This window comes from Mixophyes fleayi, chromosome 7 (genome assembly GCF_038048845.1).
Source record: "Mixophyes fleayi isolate aMixFle1 chromosome 7, aMixFle1.hap1, whole genome shotgun sequence".
NCBI classification, from domain to species: domain Eukaryota; kingdom Metazoa; phylum Chordata; class Amphibia; order Anura; family Limnodynastidae; genus Mixophyes; species Mixophyes fleayi.
The window spans coordinates 127,138,044-127,154,754 of NC_134408.1; the positions used below are offsets into that span (position 1 = coordinate 127,138,044).

At 40.2% G+C, this 16,711-nt stretch overlaps 1 protein-coding gene across 3 annotated transcripts in view; it reads left to right on the top strand.

Annotated features, from left to right (window-relative positions):
- LRP2 (LDL receptor related protein 2) overlaps positions 1-16,711 on the top strand; it is a 183,613-nt gene that overhangs the window by 162,516 nt on the left and 4,386 nt on the right. Inside the window, exons 71-79 of one of the 3 annotated variants that reach the window (XM_075180703.1) lie at positions 124-303; positions 1,108-1,227; positions 8,300-8,390; positions 9,924-9,991; positions 10,097-10,217; positions 11,138-11,267; positions 12,828-12,941; positions 14,388-14,489; positions 15,960-16,058. In XM_075180703.1, coding sequence (XP_075036804.1) covers positions 124-303; positions 1,108-1,227; positions 8,300-8,390; positions 9,924-9,991; positions 10,097-10,217; positions 11,138-11,267; positions 12,828-12,941; positions 14,388-14,489; positions 15,960-16,058 — 1,025 coding nt within the window. Of the gene's footprint in view, positions 1-123; positions 304-1,107; positions 1,228-8,299; positions 8,391-9,923; positions 9,992-10,096; positions 10,218-11,137; positions 11,268-12,827; positions 12,942-14,387; positions 14,490-15,959; positions 16,059-16,711 lie in introns of those variants that run through there. The other 2 variants (XR_012678304.1, XR_012678305.1) reach the window with 2 other exon arrangements.

A 16,711-nucleotide genomic window follows, 5' to 3' on the forward strand; every position in this document is an offset into this window, starting at 1 on the left:
TTTTTTTTTTTTTTTTTTTCTTCAGTTATGTCAGTACAGTGGCTTAAGTGACAGGTCTATTTTTTGTGTTTTAAGCCCTAGTAGATACATTTAATAACATATATTTTTATTTAACATGAGAAGACCTTGGCAACCCTTACAGCTTGGACGTGTTTGAAGGTCACTTATACTGGACAACCAAGCAGAAGGGGGAAGTGTGGAAAATTGATAAATTTGGCACTGGGCATAAAGTGAAAGTGTTAACAATCAATCCATGGCTGACTCAAGTGCGGATTTACCATGCACATCGTTATAATCGTACAGGTAATTTTTCATCCCTTTCGTTAAGTATTATGAAAATGACACAGTAAATTGTGCTACTTTCAGGAGATAGAACATGTAGTCATTGCATATTGCCAATTATTAATAATATAGCTCAAACCGTAATACATTTTAAATACACCAAGATCTACTAGTAAAGTGAGGAGTTGGCTGATTTGAGGGGATTATTTTAAATAAGTTGCAGAATAATTGGGAAGAGGGATGTAATTGCCACAAAACTTTGGTCATGAATATATTATATTTATAGAAGATTTGTGTTTACAATACAGTCACATTATTTGATTTGCTGCATCTGCCTTACCTGGTGCAATGTGTAGGATTAACCTGTAGGGGTCGCTAGTGGAGGCAGGACATTACAAGATCTGAAGCTCCTCCTCTCTCCAGAAGTAGCTGTGTCCACCTATGTGGATTCAGTTTCTGATTTGTCCTGCGTTAGTAGTTTTGGGTTCAGTCACCCACTAGGGCTTATTTACTCACACTGATTTTAGGTGCAAAATTTGCCCTGAAAAACAGTTACAAATCACAAAATTGCTTTCATGGTATTTTGAATTAGACAGATAGAAAAAAAATAATTGACTGCTGTGGTTATTTTGCACCTTATGCAATATTAATAATTAACTTTTTCTAACTTAAATAGTGGCTAAAAAGCAAAAAGTGAAGATTGCGATTTCCTGTTCTCCTTTAAACCTCCCTTGTAACCTCTGCTACAGAGACTTCCACTATGTGTTTAAACCAGTTTATTTGTGTTCTAATGATTGTAAAGTAGACATTATTTATTTTCTTCAGATTCCAATCGCTGCAAAGATATCTGCTCCCACTTGTGTTTGTTGAGACCAGGAGGGTACACGTGTTCGTGTCCTCAGGGGGCCCGGTTCATGGAGGGCAGCACCACGGAGTGTGACGCAGGTACTGTAAATGTCAAGCATGTAGTTCACCAACTAGCAGATATCAATCACTTGAGAGCTATTAGGGACAGATATTCATAAATGCTTTACACCATCATTCTCCTATAGGGGAAAGGGGTTGTGCACATGGAACATTGCTGTCTGCTACACCATTGCATGCGAGAATTGCATGTCTCATACAATGGAAATGAACTGAAATCTAACTGCTGCAGGTCTTTGGCAGTGCACATTCTGGTAGACAGGTTGGCTGGTTACAAGCTTCAAATATTAATGTTATCGATGAGCTAGAGGTTTGATCTGATTTAGTTGCTATGACCAACATAACTATTTGTCTTTGTATTGGTTCTCTTAAATGTCTGCTATGGTATAAAATCATCACACAGTTCTGGTACCATAACAAACCCTTGGGATAGGTGGCCTGACCTGGCCAGTGAATCTCACAAGGGCTAATGTAAATATAAGTTCTACAATTAACATGGAGGGCCTGATTCATCTAGGGGTGCACACTGAGCGTAATGTGCCTTTGTTTGAAAACGCACATAAATCGGGGATCCGCACGCCCGAATTCAAGTAGCAGATCTGAAGATATGTGTGATGATGAATTCAGGTACAGGTCTACTACGCTCTACTAGACAGGACACTGCAGGGTAGTCCAATACCTGGAATATAAATTATCAAAAAAAATGCACAGAAAAAAAATAATAATAATTATCTGTGACAATAATAATAATAATAATAATAATTCAATTAAGGTCACCTGTTAATAAAATAATCATTAATGACAAAAACATTAAATTAAAGAAAAAAACAATTCTCAATAAAATACATTTACTAGGATGTTATGAATGTCTACTGTACATAGAATACATTTTCACAGTTGCTCCTGATTTCAAACACATATATTTGCATACATACTCAGCTGTCATCACTAGTAATGGACTTAGACTAGACCTCTAGATACGGCTGAAAAAATAGTACCTGAGAGATAGCTACAGCTTGAATCAGGCACTGCTGCATGTACTCGCGGTTGGCACTCCCTTACTGTACATCGACTATGGCCCCTTCCCCATCTCGTTCCCTCCCTGAAACCGTAAGCTGTAGTAAATGTCTTTTGCGCTCAAAGATCAATTGAACGTGCCTGAGCTTTGTGGCATAAGGTTCGGTTCTAGCTATGCGCAGAGTGATTTTCAAGATGCGCACAAAATACCCGTTTACGTCTCTTGATGAATCAGGCCACGATTCGTTAAGCTTCATCAGGAACGAACTGACTACTAAATATCTAATCAGAATGATATAAGGGAGGTAGAGCGCTCTCACCAAGTGAATAATGCTTCTCATTACCAATATAGTAAATATAATAAATATAGAACGGAAAAAAGGTTGCAAATTTGTTTGGATATAGGTGGACACTCGTGTCTTTTTGAATGTAAGAATGCTATAGTATAATATTATGGGTGCATATAAATAGTAGTATATTTACATGCACCCATAATATTATACTATAGCATTCTTACATTCAATAGGACATGAGTGTCCACCTATATCCAAACAAATTTGCACCCGTTTTTCCCACTCTATATCTAATCAGAAAAGTTTGCAAAAGTGTAAACGGCACACCAAAGCCCAAATATCATTTAGAGCCAGCCCTATCATTAAATAAACTTTACAGTTTTTCTGATATGCTGCTAGAATTATCAAATTAAATGAATCATAGGAACATTATTACATTAAAATCTTTCTTATGTTTGAAGCTGTTTTTTCTTACATTGGGCAAAGTATTACGCTTCTCTCCTGAAGTGCAATGAAGGTGCAAAATACATCCCATTAAAGTACAGGATGAGTCCCCATCTCTGCCAGCTCAAAGGTGTAAAATTCACTTGTTTTCGTGGAGTGAAAATGCAAAAGTGCCCCTAAAAATACAACCTCTCTACTCCTTTACTTCATTTTTATTATCTCTCTTTGCAAAAGGAAATCTCGTTTTTTCAATGCCCTGCAAAGCTAGGTACATCAGTATGCCAACGTTGTACTTAGCAAAGAAGACCATCCCTCAGGGGCAGGCTGGTCTGGGGGGCAAGGAGGCATCTGCCTCCCCTTCCCCCAGACCGGTCCCATAGTGGGCTCCAGAGACGGAACTAGTGAGCTGTGGGCCCCGATGCAGGGAAGCGGAAAAGAGGAACCGGGGCCCACAGCTTGCTAGTTCACCATGCAGCTGGCCCCATTATATCCATGGGCCCCAGTGCACTGCACCTGCTGCACCAATGGTAGTTCTGCCACTGGTGGGCTACCTTGGGCTGGGTCACTGGGCCACCTGCATTTTTTCCTTTAAAATCTTCCTAATAGGCTGCTGATCCGAGTCTCGCCCCCCGGGACTAAAATTTGCCAGCCCTCTCCTGCTCTCGCTACACCCAGCGGGTACAAATACTGCAGTTTAGATGCTCCAGAGTAAATCGAGACACAGTGCATCACAAAAGAGGATTTTACACTGCACCTTATCTGTTTTGTATGTCATAAGTTAGGGCCAGCGGTGTTAGGTTCATGTGACAGACTCCCCACAGCTGGTTCAGAGACACCAGTATGTTGTGTGTATTTACTTCTGATACTTTGATCACATGATTGCAAAGATAGATTACACTATGATTTGTGGAACCAATCAAAACCCCTGACTGGCTGAGGCTAATCCATATCTTATTCAGCGGGATAACTACCTACAGTAAAGTCTCTTGAACAGATTTATGTGCCGACATATCATAGTGCTAAATTATGCAGAGTCAACTTAGTTCTGAAGCAATGGTAGAAACCAACAAATGGCCCACCAGGTTATGTAAGGTCAGAGCCGTAATTTAAAATTTAAGGGCCCGTTCCCCTATGGAGGTGCTGGACAAGTATCTGTCCGTTCAAATACTCAATGCGGCCAGATGCCTGGTTGCAAAACACTGGAAAAACTCAGACTTCCCCTCCAGACAGCAACTCCTCAATAAAATCTGGTATCTGGTGACTATGGAATAAATGTCAGCATACTTAAATAGGAAACCCTATACATTTTCTCAAATTTGGGGTGACTGATTCATTTACAATAGCCCCTCTGGTCCAGTCTCACTGCCCAACCAAGCACAGAATATCTCGGCTTTCTTCCTATGAACAGGGCTGAGTATTCCAAATCCTATTCTATTATTTTTCTCATTCTTAAGTAGCATAACAAATGTTTCACCAGTTAAGCTGGTCGCCGGTCACCGGGGTTTCCAGACTTGGTCTCATCGTCCCTTCCTTTCCATCGCCCCCCCCCCCCCCCCCTCTTTAACCTTTGCATACACACATATGCTACTGCATCTTTATCCAGGTGATTTATCTGCTCTTGACTGATACCATATGCTCATCTTTGTATACTTTTCATTTGTTCCATCCGGAAATGGAATACTTCCTTTATCTATCTTTGGAGTTCTTGCTTGTATTTGTCCACGTATGTTCTTGCGAGATATGTGTGTTGCATACCAAAAATTATAAATAAAGTTTTGGAAAAAAAAAATAAACTGCGCCCCCCTTCACGTTCCACCCTGGCCAGTCGCCCCTCTCGCACAGCCCTAGCTTTATTTAAATAGTGTCAACATACTTTATAGTGTTGTACAACCACAGATCTTTATCCAGACACACAAGTACCTGTCCTGGTAGAGTTTATAACACACGACACACCAGGGCAAATTTAGTTAAAAGCAAACTGTATGTCTTTGTAGGAATCCCATGCGAACAAGGAGCCAACATACAAATACCACACAGATAGCACCCTGGTGTTTCTCTTGCACATACAGTTGGGAGACACTGCTCACCATGGGGTATAGAGGGCGCTGTGTGGAGTTAGGCACTAAAAAGACCCGTTTGGTCTGCTCCCATCCCCTCTATGCCCCCTCTCATCGGAGATATTAGTCATTTATTTACATTTTCCCTCCAGTACCGATGTTACCCCAGGTATTGAAGAAGATCAGACATGAAGGAGTCAAGGTCATTCTACTGGCACCCGATTGGCCAAGAAGACCATGGTACGCGAATCTTATCGCCATGACAAAGGACACACCTTGGAAGCTTCCTCTCAGGAAAGATCTGCTCAGCCAGGGTCCGTTTTTTCATCAGGACCTAGCACGGTTGGCTTTGACGGCCTGGAGGGTAAAACCTTAATCCTCTGACGTAAGGGTCTCTCAGATAGGGTCATTCTACCAATTATAAAGGCTAGAAAACCAACATCTTCCAGAAATTATCATCGTGTTTTGGAAGACATATATAGGTTAGTATTAGCAGAAAAGTGTGTCAACCTCTTCCTTCCTTTTAGCCACAATATTAGCATTCCTTCAGGACGGTTTGGATAACAGCTTGCAGCTGGCATCCCTTAAGGTACAGATGTCGGCCCTGTCAATTTATTTTCAGAGGCGTCTGGCTCTGCTGCCAGAGGTACAGACTTTTCTCCATGGGGTCTTATATATTCAGCCACCCTTTCTTTCTCCGGTGGATCCTTGGGACCTAAACTTTGTCCTAACCGCGTTACAGAAACCGCCGATTGAACCGCTGGAATCTATTTCCTTCAAGCTTGGAAAGTTGCTCTTTTGTTGACAATTTCTTTGGCAAGACGTGTGTCAGAGTTGGCAGCACTCTCCTGCAGAGTTCCCTTCTTGGTTTTTCATGACGAGAGGGCAGTCTTGAGGACTCTGCCTTCCTTTCAACCAAAAGTTGTATCCAAATTTCATATAACCCAGGATATAGTGATCCCGACGTTGTCTAGAGATCCTTCATCCAACAGTCAGGGCTCTCTGACGGAATTGGATGTGATCAGAGCCTTACAGACCTATGTGGATCACTCGTCTTCAGTTCACAAGACAGACAGTCTCTTGGTTCTGTATGATGCTCGAAAATGTGGCTGGCCAGCCAGAAGCAAACTATAGCCAAATGGATAACGCATACTTGCCAACTCTCCCGGAATGTCCAGGAGACTCCCGCATTTTGCGAGAGTCTCCCGGGTGAGTGTGGCAATCTCCCGAATTCTGCCCACTTCACTAGGAAGTGGGCAGAATTAGGTCCCAAACGCTACGATTCCCGGTGAATCGCGGTTGCGTCATGATGTTAAATGGGGTGGGGCCAAAATGACGCCATTTTGGCCGCCCCGCCCCCCTCACGCCCACCTCCACTGGCAGGCTCCCGGAAGAGAGCTGAAGAAAGTTGGTAAGTATGGGATAACAGCTACTATTAGGCAGACCTATGTTTCTCAGGGGTCTCCGGTAACTGAAGGCCTCTAAGCTCATTCCACTGGGTTGGTTGGTAATTCCTGGGCAGTGCGTCACGGGGCCTCAGTCGAGCAGTTGTATCGGGAAGTCACATGGTCGTCTGTCCACACGTTCACAAAATTTTATCGTTTTCATGTCTTTGCCTCCAAAGACACCAGTTTTGTACGAAAAGTTTTGCGCGCAGTTCAGGCTGCGTGTTCCCGCCCATAAGGGGCAGCTTTGGAATGTCCCCATGGTGAGCAGTGTCCCCCAAATGTATGTGCAAGAGGAAACAACATTTTTTTACTTACCATAAATTGTCTTTCTCTTAACACAGTTGGGGGACACTGCGATCCCACCCTTGTATGTTGTTTCTTACGGTTCATGAGTGTTCTGTTGATTGTATTGCAACTCTCCTGGCTTTGTAAGATAAATAACTGATATCTCCATTGAGAGGGGGCATAGAGGGGATGGAAGCAGGCCAAACAGGTCTTTTTAGTGTCTAACTCCACACAGTGCCCTCTATACCCCATGTCCCCCAACTGTGTTAAGAGAAAGACATTTTACGTTAAGTACAAAAATGTTGTTTCTCTACAGCGCCCAGAACTGCATCATTGTATTTCAATCTCACCAGGTTAAATAGACAGTTCTTGTTTTGACAGGAGATATTTGATCTGCTGCTAAAATATTGGCTTTGAAACGATTATGACAGCAAGCAAAAACGGTTGCAAAGTTGTAATCCTTGTGTTTTATGTTAGAGTGTGTGAAAATGACATCACATAACGCTACTTCGAATGGAATTTATTTTACTTTACACATACCCACTTTTAACATTTTATTGATAACTAAATATACTTGAAATATTTCAATAACTTTTGTGAGAACAATGCATGTTGTCATTTTCAGTATGTAAATTGGTACTTTTTTTTTACCCAGTTATACCAGCAGGTGTCACTGGCGATACCTATTGCAGAAACCTAATTATGTAAAGCTCTTTGTACAGGAGCGAAGGAACACTCAAACGTTTTTGAAACAAAACCAGAGAAAAATAAGCCTGCGCTCGGTATATCCCACATTATATATGGTACCAGTTGCTTGGCAACAAGCCCGCGCTCGGTATATCCCATATTGTATGTGGTACCAGCTGCGTGGCAATATAAATGCCCATATATGTATACAAAACAGAAAGAAAGTTGTCAGCGCTTATCCTTTTAAACTGCATATCTGTGTGTGTCTAGCAAAATGAAAACATGAGGTATTTGTTCATATTTTGATCAAAAGACTTAAGCCTGCATCCCACGTCAAGGGTACCTCATTATATGCAGGTCCTACACTGACCTATATGCTTTAAACACTATTAAAATGCAGTTAAAATCAGATGCACTCACGTCCCAGGTATAGGGGCTTACATCTAGCAAGGGCTGGCTTGTGAGCCACACCCAAATGTGCCTTAAATAGGCTTGATGGACAGCTGCTATGACAATAAGGCAATATTTTGAAGCAAAACCAGAGAAAAATAAGCCCACACCTGCCTAAAATCTTACTTTTGTATGTGTTGCTTCTAAGCATAGCATTAATGTCACAATAACACGAGTCTGGGACCATGGCTCAGGAAGCTTCTTAGAGAAGGGATATTAACACCAAACATTACATGTAATGCAAACCATTGTTTTATGTCTCACATTGTTAGGTTTTATTATATTCAGTTGTATATAACACATTATAAGTAGACGACAGCTCTTTAAACATGGTTTGTACTTCATCCCCTGCTTGGGAACATAACAACTGCATGTACTGCTTATTAACCTGCATGGCTTTCCATTTCCTTAGCTATTGAATCCCCTCCAACCATGCCACCAGCATGCAGATGTATGCATGGAGGAACATGCTATTTTGATGAAAAGGGCCTTCCAAAATGCAAGTAAGTTTTGCCTGATGGCTCCTAGTAGTAGACATTCTGTCTTAATGGAAATAAACTCATATTTCATTGTTGTATATTCATGTGTCTGCTTTTAAAATAAAACATCAGACTAATAAAACTGATAAACTCTACTGCGTAGTTTCTCACATTAAGAAGAAAGATGTCACCATTGGACCCTATTATCCTGACCCAGTGACAGGCATTCACAGCAAAGGGCCACTGTGTTTGGCACGACTTTCAGTGATACACACTGATCCACCACACTTACTGTATATATAATGTATTGTCTTACACAAATTTCTATTCATTCAATGATACGTTGTACTGGACCTAGATGCAAACAAGACATTATACAGATAATGCTTACACACATAGAACAAACAGTGCTCCCCCACATTATAACAAGTTGCATCCAAATAACCAGCAGTACCTTACAGACAAATACTAAACAGCTGAGCAGATTACATCCACAATGTCCCTGCATGTGTTGCCAGCAGTGCCACCAAACCTACGGACATAAACGTTGTAAAATGCAGTCTGCTATAAGAAGTTTTGATTCTGCTTACATAAGAATTCAACTATTTGAAGACCTTAGAGAGACCGAGCTACTACAGGGCTAGTACATAGCGGCACTTCGGAGTGTGCGCTGACGTCTAGGTGGAGGGGGCAAGAGACTGGATGTCCCATAGAGCAGTACCAGGGGCGGCCAACAGAATAGTACAATAAAATTCATGAAATAGACTTAAATAGGCTAGAAAAGCAATAACCGACCCTACAAAAAAACAACAACTAAGCATTACGAACCTCTTGGGATCAATCCCGCAAAAAAATCCCCCAGGAATATCCAGCCCTATGCGGATAGCCCTTGGCAGTGGTTGTGAGTCAAGAAATGAAATTAAACAGTTAAGTGATAATTTTGTCCTGTGGTGCACTACAGGTCCCAGCATGCCCTGGCCACCTTTAAGTGGTTAGACATGCTGGCGCTTGATATTACTACATGCAACCAGCATACCCATGGCAGCCAGAAACCCGCTGGGACCTGTAGTGCACCAGGGAAAATGTAAATAAAAACACACACCGAATTAGCAATAAACTTAATTGAAATACATACACCCTTATGCTTCCCTCTTTAGACCTATTTATTTCCTCACCTGGCGCTTTTGGTATCTTCTCCTTTCAATCTGGACTTGGCAAAATAAAAAACCCTTATAGGGCGCCGCACTGCTAGATCTGCGAGAGTTCCGCCACATCAAGCTCTTAGCGGCAGTGCAGGAATATTTATTACCAGGGAATTTCCGATGCTCTGATTTAAAAGAATAAGTTATCTGATTATGACTCAGGGTTCCTTGTATGTCAGCATGTAATTGTGACTACACCATACAGCATGTATGTGATGGCTTTTTTCACATGAAATGCATGATAAGATATATGGCTGAGTTTGTTGCCATCTCCCTATATTTATATTTGAAAGTGACAATTGCCATGTTAGTGTGTAGTTATACAGTTGTGGTTAATGTGTTTTTTTGTGTCCAGGTGTACATCAGGTTACCAAGGGAGCTATTGTAATCAAGCATATGTGGCTGGTCTGCCTGCAGGAACAAGTACGTCTGACAATATTATTGTTCCTATTGTGTGTATTGCAGATTATTCCCCCTGTTCTGATGGTCTTATGGGTGTAACTTAGTTAATTATTATTTATTTTATAGCAGCTGTGGCTGTGCTTCTCACTGTGATTTTCATCATAATTATTGGCGCTTTGGTGGTTGGAGGCCTCTTCAACTACAGACGGACAGGAAAACTGTTACCACCTCTTCCAAAATTTCCAAGGTTGGTGCACTTTTAGAGCAAGGTTCTATAAAATACAAGGACAGAGAGAAGAGTGTGTGCTGAGCTGCCTGCAATCCATGTTCTGTCTTCTAGAAATAAAGATCTGTGACTTTGAATTGCATCTAAGCATTCATTTTAAAGGAAATAATCACATGATGTGTTCTGGCCACCGACTACTGTATGGGGCATTTTCCAGCCTTAGAACTACATATGATCCAGAGCAATGTTCTTTTTTTACAATAGAAACAACATAGGTTATGCAGAAACAGCGAGGTGTATTGTTTTTACCACAGATTTTACCTTTGACTTACACACAGTGGATGCAGCCATTTTGTAGGCTGAACCAATATTCATAGGTATGTGACCTACAAGTCCAATAGACTTGTCCTTAGTAATGTCACTAGTTGACTAGGAAGCATTTGCATAAATATTGTTTCAGCCCACAAAATGGCTGCCTCCACTGTATACCTCAATGATGTGACTAGTTCCCATTGATTTGACAGCCTACAGTCTTAACTACACTTGTTCGGCTCACAAAATAGCACATATTACCTTTCAGACATTTGCTTTTATTAGTTTAATTTTCACTACAGGCATAGGGCTGACCTGTATCCATGTCTTCTAGGACATTCTCCCCTTTTTGCTCAAAATCTTTACCTCATAATTCTCATTTTCTCTTCATTCAGATCCATTCAAATTAAAAGGGTTGAGTGCAGATAGATTCTTATAAAACTGTTTTACATTTCGTGGCAACCAGTAGAGCGTATGGTCACATAGGTCGTTGTTTTGAATTATGGGAGCCCTGGAGGAGGAAGGAAGCTAATATCTGATTGGTCACATCCCATCCATGCTATTTGTTTTCTTTTTAGCCTGGTAAGATTTCTTATTGATAACTACACATATTCTCTCTATTGTCACAGTTTAAGCGGGCTGGTGAAAACTACAGAAAATGGAAATGGGGTAACGTTTCGGACTGGAGCTGATGTTAGTATGGATATTGGTGTGTCTGGATTTGGGGCAGAGTCGTCTATCGATAAAGTGATGCAAATGGTACATACTGTCTTTCTATAGGAAGCAGTAGTAATATGATTATTTACAAAACATTGTTTATATGAGGTTAATTTACTACCTAGATGTGCTTTGCTTGAACTGTTTGCAGTATTCAGGTTACAAATGTTATATTTTATGTTCATACATGTCCTGTAAATATGTTGTGTGATGCACAAAAGGACTCCCCTTGCAATTGAGGGGTATATTTGCTAAACTGCAGGTTTGAAAAGTGGAAATGCTGCCTATAGCAACCAATCAGATTCTAGTTGTCATTTATTTAGTACATTCTGCAAAATGACAGCTAGAATCTGATTGGTTGCTATAGGCAACATCTCCAGTTTTTCAAACCCACAGTTTAGTAAATATACCGCTTAGAGTAGGTCTTTCCAGTTCGTTATCTGCAATTCTATTGTGTACTGCCAACTAAAAAATAGTTATTATAACAGTATGGAACAAGGCCTAATTTGCGTTGGAACGCATTTCATGCAAGTAACTAAATCAGAATGAGTTAGTCAACACTGTGTGTTTACTTCTCAATAGAAGGTATAGCAAACAACCTCCAGGCTTCTGTTCCCATGTGAAACACTGCTGAGCGCACACAACTAAGTGCTGATGAAAGGACTGCGAAGGGATAGTTCCAACATAGAAATCCTATATATATATATATATATATATATATATATATATATATATATATATATAGCCTCACAATTCCTAATTTGGCCCCATTAACAGTATATGACAAGACCTGTTCTCCGTCATATCCTAATGGTGTAAACTTCAAGTCCTTAGTAGGGGGACCTCTGTGCAAATGGAGGTGAACAGTGGGTCCAAATCTGCTTTAACAGAGCACCTGTTTTGTACTTCATAAATGACCTTCTGTGTATAAGCTATGGCTGCACTTTATGACCATGTTCTACTCTGCAGCATCAGCCCCAGGGGCAGGCTCGGCTGGCGGGGTGGGGAGAGCATCTGCCCCCAGGGCCTGCCCCAATATGGGCTACCTTGGGCTGGATCACAGGACCACCTGCATTTTTTCCCTTTAAAATCATCATAAAAGGCTGCTGAATCAAGTCTTGCCCCCCAGGCTATCATTTGCCAGCCCTACGCTGATCAGTCCTGACCCAAAAAGTTAAAAAAACATTGATAGAATACAGACATATATTCTGAGAGAGATTTGTGGAGCATCCACTGTCCATTTTTCTGAAGACCAAAACTCAAGAAGGATTTTCCCTATAGAGCAGAATAGCTGTCAAAGGGAAGTCATTTATAACATAAATGATCAAATACAATGGTCGTTCAAATCTCATTTTAGATGTGTTTTAAGAAATAAGGAGGGACAGTACCATAGAATACTCCCTGTGCAAGAACTCTCTGCAAAAAATGTATGTAATATAATAAACTGGAAAAAGTTAAGATAGATAGTAAACTACCTCTGATAAAACAGCATGTAAATTGACATTAATGCTGTCTTAGCTGAAGTAGGAATTGATATTGTCTCCAATTAATAACGCTCTTTCCACAATTATAGAAGACATTGTTTCCATTATTGTTTTCTAGAATGAAACCTTTACTCTGGATGCTGGGAAAGAGCCATTTGTATATGAGAATCCAATGTATTCAAACACCAGGGAAAGTGGTGTCAGCGTTGGGAATATCAGTCAGCCACCAGATGTAAGAGGCGCACATTAAGCCTGTTTAACTATACGAATCAATGTAGGGCTTCTACTGTAATGAATATAAGAACCATCATATTACATAGAGCTCTGCGAAGAATGTTTAGTTATTGTCATCAGTCCCTGCCCCAGTGGAGCTTACAGTCTAAAACATCTACCACACACATACACTAAATTGAACATAAACCTACCAGTATATTTGTGGATTGTGGGAATTAACCGTGACCCTTGGAGGAAACCCATGCAACACGGAAAGTACATACAAACACCACACAGATACTGCCCTGGCAGGAATGGAAAATATGGCTCCAGTGCTGGAGGTAGCATGTGTCTGTTTGGCTGAAGTTGGCAAATGTATTAACATTAGGAATATTTTTCTTTGATAAGGGCTCCCAGTGACTCTTTCTAAGTTTGATTTTTAAATTGAGAAAATCATCTTATAGATCCTTTACCAGAGTCACCTAACAGCCTAATGTTAACTGTGCTATCTTTATGTGGGAGATTCAGTCCAGAGCGAAGTGCCTCACTCGTCTATTATATGCGCTGACTGGCGGGCGAGCTCTTCAATTTCAGAACTCACGCCTGGAAATACAGCTCGAGTAGGTTAATTTTTACTTGCAACTCCTGCTTAAATTGATGAGCAGCGTTAGATATCATTACTTAGGCCTTTGTTGCTATAGCTTGTAATGTATTTGCTATAGCTATATGGTCCTCAGTATATTTCTCTCCCGATTATATTACTGGTTCCACGGGTAACATCGCTGACTTTTCTCATAGAAAAGTCATCCATGTTGCAGATCATGTCAGTTACTAGTCGTGGCGGACTTAATATGATGTCCTTCATGTAATATTGTAAAATGTTAATTAAAGGACTGATTTAGAGCCTGAGAACATGAGGTGCAAAACTGGTCCCATTAAAAGTGTAGGTCGATACCTGACCTCCGTCAGAGCTGGTGCAAACTTCAAAGTCATTTTACGGATTAAAAATTGTTGTGCAGCGGTCAGCACAGCAAGGAATGTCCCTGTACCCAGTCCACAGTAGAGCTCAGCAGGGGGCTCTTCTGAGCATCCGTTGTACAGAGGTTGCATGCGCTGGGCTGGTTCATTATCAGAAGAGGCCTCTGCTCAACTCTACTGAGAGCAGAGGAGAGAGACCAGGGGGGAGCAAAGGCCTCAGAGACGGGGATAACCCACACCACTGGACCCATAGTCACTGTAACATGTGCATATATATATATATAAATATAAATATATATATATATATATATATATATATATATATATATATATATAATTTACTTCTGTTAAAACAGCATTATTAGCATTATTAGTAAATTTACAGTAAAGCTGCCTTAACAGTTGACGTAAGCTCTAAATATTGTTTGGGGGATTTGTACACTGTTTACACAATTATAAAAACTTTGTTTTCATTACTTTTTTTTAGAATGAAACCTTCACTCTGGATGCTGGAGAAGATCCATTTGTATATGAGAATCCATTGTATTCAAGTGGTGTCAGCGTTGGGAATATCAGTCAACCGCAAGATGTAAGATACACACATTAAGGCTGTTTACTTATACAAATTACTATTGGGCTTCTTTTGTAAGGATTGTAGTCAGTATGTGTTTGTATTATATATAAATTGATCAGTGTTAGGTTATTAATGTAATTTTCCTATATTGTGTGTTGTGTATACAATGCAATAGAATAGAATTCCGTGTTAGGTCACATACCCATTGGCGTTCCATTATCATAATTTCAGCCGCAAGTATAGAACACAATGGGCCTGATTCATTAAGCAACTTAAATTAAGAAGTTTCTTATTTAAGTCTCTTGGACAAAACCATGTTACAATGCATTTCATGTAACACACAAATATCAACTTTACATTTCAGTGTACAAATAAGATATCAAGTATTGTGTGCTACATGAAAAAACAGTCAGTATTTAACTTATGTGCAAAACAGAAAATTAGTCTTCACCCCTTGCATTGTACCATGGTTTTGTCCAGGAGACTTAAATAAGAAACTTCTTAATTTAAGTTCATTAATGAATCAGGCCCGATCTGTTCCGAAAACTGGTGCCGCCGTGGTAGCAAACGACAGTAACAGCAGCAACGGAGATGGTGACATTAGAAACAATAGTTTAAAAACTCAAATATACTCAAAAACTAATATAACAAATGCCAGTGGCTATGTGTCTTTAGTTACTTTTGCCTAACACGTTTTTCCTGTTTTGTTACATTAAGGTCCAACACAATATATATACAGAAAATAAGCGAGTAAAAATAAAAGATAAGCAGCGAATCTATTATTTTGGGGAGGGTGTAAAGGTATTAGCAAAGGGAAGATTACAGGAAAGTCTGAATCTCAACCCCTTATGCTAGCAAACATAGCGGTATACATAAGGCACACTTCTCAGTAATGTCACTGCTTTTTAGTGACGTTATAGGCTGTATTCTGAGGAATATTGGTACAGCTTACAAAACAGCTGCCTCTCAGTATGTAAGTAGCAGGTGGACCTGCTACCTACATAAGGTGAAGGAATTTCATTACTAAGACAAATGGAAGATGGAAATATTTTGTTTTGTGTTTGATGTTTTCTTTCCTAAAGATCAATAAGGGAGTAACCTGGATGATAGGGGCAGCATGGTGGCTAAGTGGTTAGCACTTCTGCCTCACAGCGCTGGGGTCTTGAGTTCAATTCCCAACCATGGCCTTATCTGTGTGGAGTTTGTATGTTCTCCCTGTGTTTGCGTGGGTTTCCTCCAGGTGCTTCGGTTTCCTCCCACACTCCAAAAACATACTAGTAGGTTAATTGGCTGCTATCAAAATTGACCCTAGTCTCTCTGTCTGTGTGTGTATGTATGTTAGGGAATTTAGACTGTAAGCTCCAATGGGGCAGGGACTGATGTGAATGAGTTCTCTGTACAGCGCTGCGGAATCAGTGGCTCTATATAAATAAATGGTGATGATGATGATGATTAGTGTTGAAGAAGCCTTTTCTTTATTTTCAGGTGACCGAATCAAGTAATGAACAAAAATCAGATCATTTTGAAAACCCATTGTACGCAGTTACGGCTTCCCAACCTTCAGCACCCACAGAAACACACCAGGTACAAATCATTGAAATGATTGTTTGCTACAAGAAAATCGCAAGTTGCCAGAAAAGTTTTGTTATGCTTATTCAAAGAAGAATTTGGGGCATAAGTATTAAATATCAAAGGGGTTGAGTACATTATATTGCTGCAGTACTTGTTCTGTTGTCTCAGAGTGGGTCCAACAGAACAAACACATTCAAAAAATGCTTTATACCTCAAATTATTATTATTTTTAACTCTAACCTATTTTTTCTTAGTGGAAGTGGCTATAATATATCTTACTTATCACTGCACATGCCCTCTTGATAATAAACTGGCCCGTTATGTTCAATATTACCATGAGGTTATGTGCAGTTTTGTTGTAGTGTATTTGAAGCACAAACACGCATGAGTTTATTTTCTATTATATTAGGCTGCCTTTAGTTTTAACGCTGCTGGACACAATAACGTAAGACAAGTGTTAATATCGTCTGCACATTGCCCAAGTGTGTACTTTACCTGTATGAACTGTACACACTATACTTGCTATCATCTCCTCAAAACACGGTCAAATTAAAATGTTACATAAAAGTGCCATAGAAGGGTAGATTCTCAGTTTGACAATCATGACTGTAGCCGGAACAGGACATTTTTATGCCCAGACTAGAGCTGAGCCAATGTTTACTGAC